Source organism: Tribolium madens, unplaced genomic scaffold, assembly GCF_015345945.1.
Source record: "Tribolium madens isolate multiple individuals breed KSU strain unplaced genomic scaffold, Tmad_KSU_1.1 Scaffold_1;HRSCAF=32;Tcas5.2_LG8, whole genome shotgun sequence".
NCBI classification, from domain to species: domain Eukaryota; kingdom Metazoa; phylum Arthropoda; class Insecta; order Coleoptera; family Tenebrionidae; genus Tribolium; species Tribolium madens.
The window spans coordinates 2,866,555-2,874,191 of NW_025400984.1; the positions used below are offsets into that span (position 1 = coordinate 2,866,555).

The 7,637-nt window shown below is 36.5% G+C and overlaps 2 protein-coding genes across 5 annotated transcripts in view; both read right to left on the reverse strand.

Moving 5' to 3' along the window:
• Window positions 1–17: 17 nt before the first annotated feature.
• LOC123003752 (sodium-independent sulfate anion transporter-like) lies at window positions 18–2,304 on the reverse strand. 3 transcript variants are annotated; one of them, XM_044396730.1, is made up of 7 exons: window positions 2,183–2,304; window positions 1,704–2,132; window positions 1,461–1,660; window positions 1,061–1,394; window positions 714–1,016; window positions 521–666; window positions 18–474 (listed from the first exon to the last, which is right to left on the reverse strand). In XM_044396730.1, exons 1-7 carry the CDS (start codon window positions 2,292–2,294, stop codon window positions 127–129), a joined length of 1,872 nt encoding a protein of 623 aa, XP_044252665.1. In that variant the 5' UTR covers window positions 2,295–2,304; the 3' UTR covers window positions 18–126. The 3 variants fall into 3 exon arrangements, with proteins under 3 accessions (XP_044252665.1, XP_044252667.1, XP_044252664.1); XM_044396732.1 differs by having other exon boundaries at window positions 20–474; window positions 1,440–1,630; XM_044396729.1 differs by having other exon boundaries at window positions 22–474; window positions 1,440–1,660.
• Window positions 2,305–4,538: 2,234 nt separating this feature from the next.
• Window positions 4,539–7,637, reverse strand: part of LOC123016389 (sodium-independent sulfate anion transporter-like) — a 4,175-nt gene continuing 1,076 nt past the window's right edge. The window contains exons 2-7 of one of the 2 annotated variants that reach the window (XM_044416754.1): window positions 6,727–6,854; window positions 6,230–6,670; window positions 5,623–6,183; window positions 5,272–5,574; window positions 5,081–5,226; window positions 4,539–5,031 (exon numbers count right to left, since the gene is read on the reverse strand). In XM_044416754.1, coding sequence (XP_044272689.1) covers window positions 4,675–5,031; window positions 5,081–5,226; window positions 5,272–5,574; window positions 5,623–6,183; window positions 6,230–6,670; window positions 6,727–6,854 — 1,936 coding nt within the window. In that variant the 3' untranslated portion in view covers window positions 4,539–4,674. Of the gene's footprint in view, window positions 5,032–5,080; window positions 5,227–5,271; window positions 5,575–5,622; window positions 6,184–6,229; window positions 6,671–6,711; window positions 6,855–7,637 lie in introns of both variants that reach the window. The other variant, XM_044416753.1, reaches the window with a different exon arrangement.

Sequence of the window (7,637 nt, forward strand, 5' to 3'; positions counted from 1 at the left end):
GTTTTAATTTACTCCTAGATTTTTTGCTTTTCCTAAAAATTTTAAATATTGTTTGACCATAGTTTACATTTTCTGACAATTATTCAATAAAAGTTATAGTAAATAGAGACGATTTTTATTATACTTTTAGATTTTATCACAGATTTCACCCCATCTCTTCAGCATATCATCCAGCTCATCATTGTTGTAATACACCAGAAAATAATCCAAGTTTAATCCGACGAAAACCGAACACACACTTGACTTGAGATTGTAAAAAAATAGCGGCTGTTGTCGCGACTTGAAATCTTTGGTTAAACTCTCAATGACTGTAGCTGCAGTATAATCAGCGCCATAAATGTGGGAGCAGTCGACAACAACCGGAATTTTTTGTCTCATCGATTGCTTAATTACCAAATTTCTTACATAATCAGCTGATGGGAAAATTAAACAACGGTCAGGTGTCACCAGCAAATAGTCTTCTCCTTGAGGACTCTAAAAACGAATCATTTCTAAAGTCGTTTAGTTTATTGCGACTTACTTTCATGGTTTCGATTGTAATTTTGGGCCTCGCTGCTTGATACAAAATATAAATTATGTTAATCACGACTCCTATTGAAATCCCGAATTCGATTCTCGTCACTAGACAGGATATAAAGGTGATAAGAGCTAACGCCAAGTCACTTTCTGTAAAAAAATCATTTGGGAGTTGCCAAATTCGATTTAAATCTCACTTTTGGCCCTCCACATGGGTTTTATGACTCTAATTTCGACCATAAAAATGGCTGCGGCTATTATAATAGCGGCCAAAGTCGGTTTTGGTATATACTGAAAGTAAGGAGTAAAGAAAAACAAAGCTGTTATCACTATAACCCCCGTGTATAGCCCCCCCATTGTCGTTTTAACTCCACTGGAATTATTAACAGCACTTCGTGCCAAAGCCCCACTCCCGGGGAATCCCTGAACAAATGAATTGGCAACGTTGCACAACCCAATCGCTAGCAATTCTTGTGTGGCATCAACAGGTTTCCCATTTGCTACAAAACCTGTATTTTTTGTGTTTTATTTCTGGGGGAATTACCGAAAGCTTTGCAGACGGCGATGTCTTCAAGGAGGCCCAGCAATGGTACGATTATAATTCCCGTTCGCATGTTGGTAACCATGTCGAGGAATCCCTCGTGCGTGTCGTTGGAGGTGTAGGAAAAACGTGGAGGCTGTATTGCGGGGAATCCTTCAGGGACGTAACCGATTACTTTGAACGGGGGATCCCCCAAGGTGCAGAAATAGTAACCAATGGCACCGCAAGCTATGACGAGGATGGCGTTTCGTGAGATTCCGATGAGGCGAAGGGTGGTGATGAAGACCGTTTGCCATTTCTTGTGGGTGGTTTCTCGGATTTTCACATTTGACATGATCTACAATTTAAGTTGGTAACACTGATTCACAAATTGGACAAATACCCTTAGTGCTAACAGAACTACCATACAAGCAATCCCGAAAGCGCAATCCCACAGTCTCGTATTCTTCACATCTGCGATAATCCCTTCCCAAATGTCTAGAAAAGTTGTCCCACTCGCCCTAATCCCCAGCAAATCCTTAACTTGCGACGAGACAATTATTAAAGCAGCTGCTGAAGTGAATCCTGACGACACTGGCCCCGATATGAAATCAATCAAGAAACCTTTAAATCCCGATTATAACCCTTCCACTTGAATCGTACTCACCTAATCCCAGGACTCCCATCACAAGTTGCACAATCCCTGTAAGCAAACACAACAAAATTGCATACTCTGGCCCTTTCCCTTCAGTCACTTGGTGCACTAAAAGGGCCATAATGGCTGAGGGACCCATCGCAACATCCTTGCAACTCCCAAAAATAATATAAACGAAACATCCCAGGAATGAGGTGTATAAACCGTACTGAGATGGCAATCCTGCAACGCTCGAATATGCCAAAGCTTGCGGGATTACGGTTAATCCCACTGTTATCCCAGCTACGAGATCCCCAACGGCGCAATTACAATCGTATTGAGGCAACCAATTCAAAATTGGGATTCTCTTGACTAGGATTTTTTTCACATTTGTACAATTTAGTTTTTTTCTAAAGTACGTCTTCAATGAGCGATTTCTTCGTGTTTCGTCCTTGCAAACAACTGAAAATTGTCCAGAAATGAAACGAAACCTTTTTTTCAATAAAACTTACAGACAAAATCGTTGCTTCCACTAAAGTGTTGTAAATCTAGACCAGTGTTTTTATAGACGTTGCCATTTTGGTCGTTTGGGTCTCCTTCTACCGACTCATTTGTTGCCTCCATCGTCTCAAACGGTCGGTTTTATGTTATTTTTGTTGTAAAAAGTGTTCGTTTTTGTATGATAATTGGCGGGTTTTGATAAGGCGCGTGTTATTGGACATAAAAAGCAATTAAAGTGAGGACGTCGGTGATAAAGACATAATTACCTGTGCGGAATTTAAAACAGAATGTTTTAATTAGTTACAAAATAAAGAAGGTGAAATTCTTTTTAAACTCAAAAAAAGTAAAAAATATTCTTGAAAACATTGTTACAAAATTTTAGGTGGGTGTGCATTTTTATGCCTAAAATTATTTATTATTTAATTATTAATTTTTATTTAAAATAAAACCATAAATTTTAAAACTGCCCTAAAAGTAGATTTTGTTGTAGAGTTATCCATATTTAATGCCGATTATGATATTTCAAGATTATTGGAAAATTTTAAAAACTCAAAATCAGTCAAGGGATTATTAATACACGTGTCAGTAATGCACATTTTTAATCCAAATTATGACGACATTCCAGGATTATGAGTAGATTTTTTTAAACTCAAATTATCCAAGAGATTATTAAAAAAATGCACATAAAAAAACGCACAATTTCTGAAACGTCATTTTCGGTGACTATTAAGAATAATTTTTGTTATTTAGAGTGTTTGTTATCTTTGGTTTTATACTTTTAACATTGAAATAATAGTTATTTATTGTAAGAGTGTGTTAGATAGCGTTTTATCCACGCAGGAATGTTTAACCGCGAGAACGTCAGGTCGAGCGGTTTATTTTCTTAAGTGGATAAAACGCGACTAACACACGACTGCAATATAACGTTTTATCCACAATCACAGGCCCAAATTATTCCAAGCTTAATTAAAAATTAAACTGACATTTAAATGTCACGTCAAATGTGCTTTCGGTTAAACGTAGTAAGCTGTTACGCGGTGCGCTGGTGCAGTGGAATAAAGTTACTTTATTCCACTAGTGGATAAAGTGGTACTTTGTACGCATCTAAAGTGTGGAATAAAATCTCTTTATAGAGTGATTGTGGATAAAGGTGTTTTATTTTTACTCAATTGAAGACAAATTTTCAAAAAATGAAATAAAAAGACGGGTTCTGCTCACCATAGAACGAATAAATTGGAATTTTAGGTCACTGTGGCTTTATTTTAACTGATTTTACACAAAAAATTATTTCTGGTTAATTTCTGAAAAGAATATTTTTAATTTTGTACTACAAATTAATTGTAGCTTAGAATTATTGTTATTATTTTGCATTGTTTGTTTTCATTATGGGAAAGTACAAATTTGAAAACACCTAAAATAGGTAGCAGTAGGTAGTAAGCAGGGGCGAAACTAGCCTCTGAAAAACTTAAAAAAAGGTGGTCAGAATTTTTTTAATCATTTGCTTTTAGAAACTAATAATAATTAATAAAAATCAAGTAAAAAAATGTATCGTGTTTTGAGTTATGCGATTTTTTTAAATGGTTTTATTAAGTTACCTATATGAATAAAATGTAGACAGTTGTAATTCTTGTATTATAGCCTTTGTTAACAAGGTTGCCATTTAAAAAGTTTAAAAAAATGCAAAACTCGAATACAAAAAAAATCAAAATTTTTATTTTTTAGTAACATTACATTTTTATAATAATAATCTATCATATTTCAGTTAGTTTTTTTTTAATAAATAGTTTTAGCAAAAAACGTTGGGTTCCATGCTTTTTGTTCACCTCTGGGACATGCAAAATCCAAAACGCAAGCGTTTTTGCTTCTCAGAAATTCTTTATGGGGAGTAGAATAGTTAATATTAATGCATTTTTATTTTTATGCAATCTTTTTAAGACCATGGGTTGTTAATAATATTTAAAAATCTTGGGGAGCCTCGAAATGTTTTAGGGTCTTGATTTGCCACTGGTAGTAAGTTAAAAAATTATGAGATACGTCCTCAGTTATCATATTGTATTACCTTTCTCTTTGTAACTTTATTTACATTTACAATATATTAAAAACTGTTTTAATTTGTTTTATATCTTGCTTTAAATAATTTTTTTAGTAATAAATTCTAGTTTTGCAATAAATCCGGAATAATTCGGTCACTACTCTTCCGGGTGTAACAAACTATTCAAGTTTTGCAAATTTTGTAATTAACCAAGGTCGTCAAGGATCAAGTTTAATCGAGTTTTAGGCAATTATTGACTTAAAATTAATAATTTTGAATCTTGTTTTTTTTTGTATAAATACGTAAAAAGGGAATTTGTAAATAAAACCCACCACTAAGTATAAAATGCTTCATTTATCACAGATATAAAATCGTTAGTACACTTATATATACACGAAGGACAATAAATAAAACAGTTCACAGAACTAAAACTCTAAGACTACAATACTGATTCTTTCACTCTAAATACTCTCAAATATTAAAAATTTGCTTCTTGATGTACGACTTGTTCCTCAACAACTCGTCAATATCCTCCCGATTGTAATAAACGACAAATTCTTTCGGCGAAAGGCCCTCAAACACCGAACTCACACTTGGTTTGAGGTTGTAGAAGAGCAACGGTTGGTCTCTGGCTGCGAAATCTTGAGTCAAGACTTCGATAACGGTAGCTGCAGTGTAATCGGCTCCGTAAATATGCGAACAATCGATCACGACGGGAATTCCCTGTCTGATTGAGTGTTTTGTAACCAAATTTCTTACGTAATCGACTGACGGGAAAATGAGACATCGGTCAGGTGTCAGCATTAAATATTCCACACCTTCATGGCTCTAAAATTTTGATTTGAAACTGATGTTTTTCAAAATTTTAGTGACTTACTGTTAGTTTTTCGACGGTGATTTTCGGTCTAGCTGCATGGTACAAGATGAAGAGGAGATTAATCCCAATTCCGATCAAAATCCCATATTCCAGGGGCAGGACTAGACAAGCGATGAATGTGCCCAAGCCTGGGATTAGGTCGCTTTCTACGAGAAAAAAATTAGAGGATTTTCAAGAGTTTTTGGACTTACTTTTGGTTCTCCACATTGGTTTAACGACTTTGACCTCGACCATGAAAATAACAGCTGCGATAATAATCGCAGCTAGCGATGATTTGGGTATGTAGTAGAAATAAGGTGTAAAGAATAAGAGAGCTGCGATGACCAGAATTCCGGTATAGAGACCCCCGAGTGGGGTCCGGACGCCACTGGAATTGTTGACAGCGCTCCGGGAGAGAGAACCCGATCCGGGGAAAGCCTGGACGAACGAGTTGGCAACATTGGAAATCCCGATTGCTAGGAGTTCTTGTGTGGCATCGACGGCCTTGCCATTGGCTGCAAAAACCCGGAAATAAAACAAAAATGGGCTTTGTGTCGACTTACCGAAAGCTTTGCAGATTGAGATATCTTCCAGAAGTCCAATTAATGGGACGACGACGATTCCCGAACTGAGATCAGACACCATATCCCAGAAACTCTCACTAGTACCATTTTGATTGGTACTGAAAGGTGGTGGTTTGACTGTTGGTAATCCCTGGGGAACATGTCCGATGACTTTGAATGGGGGTTCCCCATTGAGACAGAAGGAATAACCGATGAAACCACAAACAATCACCAGGATTGCATTCCGGGAAGTCCCAATAAGCCAAATGGTTTTATTGACGATTTTCTGGAATTTTGTCAATTCCCCGTTTGAAGGCCCGACTTTTAAATTGGTGACGACCCTCATGATTAACAAGACTGCAATACAACAAATCCCGAACACTGAATCCCAGGGATTAGTGTTGTGGATGTCTTGCAAAAGGCTCTTCCAAGTGCTCACAAAAGTCGTCCCTGAGCCTTGAATCCCGAGAACATCCTTGATTTGTGAGGTTACAATGATGAGAGCCACGGCTGAAGTAAACCCTGACGAGACCGGCCCCGAGACAAAATCGATCAAAAATCCTGAAAAATATTGTAAATTTTTGGGATTTTCCCTGAGGTGGCTCACCTAGTCCAAAAAATCCCATCAAGATTTGCACAATCCCTGTTAAGAAACACAGTAGGATGGCATGCTGTGGTCCTCGTCCATTGACGGCCTGGTAGGTCAAAAGCGACGCTATGGCAGTGGGTCCCATTGGGACGTCTTTGCAACTCCCGAAAAAGATATAAATGAAGCATCCCAGAAACGAGGAGTACAACCCATAGTGTGCTGGCAGCCCTGCAATGTTCGAATAAGCCAACGCTTGCGGGATTACAGTTAATCCCACTGTAATCCCAGCCACCAAATCCCCGATGGCACTCTCAGAGTCGTATTTGGGCAGCCATCCCAGAATTGGGATTCTCCTATGAAGCATTTTCTTGGTGCAGGCATTGCGGGCTTTGTTCATAACCCACGATTTCAGTGAGTTACTCGTTGGGTATTGCTTGTCTTCCACCACTGAAACAACCCCTAGGGTTAAGGAGGGTTAAGATTTGGGTTGGGGTAGTTACAAATGAAGTCGTTACTGCCTTTGAACTGCTCCTGTCGGTCGATGTCGACGCTTGTGGAGGAGACGCTGAGAGTGGGGTTGCCGAAGACATTCTGACCCCCGCCGCCTTCACCTTGGAGGTCTCTTTCCGTCTTCATGATGTTCCTGAAATATGGAATATTCAGGCCAAGAGCGGCGACAATTCCTCTTTCCATAAACGAGATGATTATGATTTTAGCTTTACGATATAATCATTGCTACAATTATGTTTCAAGGTGATATCGGTTGCGATTTTTACTTTTATTTATTTTTTAACAAAAGTCCAATTTCTACGATGTTGTGTAACCGTGTTTCATTTTGTGGCGCTAATTTGCAACTTATCAGGACAATAAATATCATCCAGTGATGATTTAATTTCTTGCAAATCGTCTTAATTTGTAAAAATTTACATTTTAATTCACACCAGTGATTATATTAGAATTTTTCCAAGTCGAATATTTTATGCGTAATAATATTTATTTTTCAAAATTTATAACTGGTCTTGGCATAAAAATAATAAAAAAGCTGATTGACTGCTTTAACAAATCATATCAAATCATAAGTTCAAAATTTCAGTGCCATTATTTGTTTATTACTAAAAAATAGTCACAGATGTAGTTTATTTAAGGACTGTTTTACAGTAATTTCTTAATTAATTATAATATTTATAATTCATTTAAATGTGTAAAAAATTACATTAGAAAAAAAAGTTGCCACAGGTTCTTTCATGTTTTTTACTTTTTCAATAAAAATTATAAAATAAAATGTTTTTCAATCCATGGATTTCTTAGTTTGTGCTTCGGAAGATGTGTATTTTTTATTTATTCGTTTGTTTGTTAACAAGATCTTCAAAAAAATAAAAAATAAATAAGCAATTTTTTCGACTTAAAATCACATTGTTATTTCTTG

Excerpts from the sequence above, each read along its gene's own strand:
- LOC123003752 (XM_044396729.1), bottom strand. The coding sequence starts at position 2,294 with ATGGAGGCAACAAATGAGTCGGTAGAAGGAGACCCAAACGACCAAAAT. Across the intron at positions 2,133-2,182 it reads TGGAAGCAACGATTTTGTCT|TTGTTTGCAAGGACGAAACA; the intron begins GTAAGTTTTATT and ends GACAATTTTCAG. Across the intron at positions 475-520 it reads TTACAATCGAAACCATGAAA|AGTCCTCAAGGAGAAGACTA; the intron begins GTAAGTCGCAAT and ends ATTCGTTTTTAG.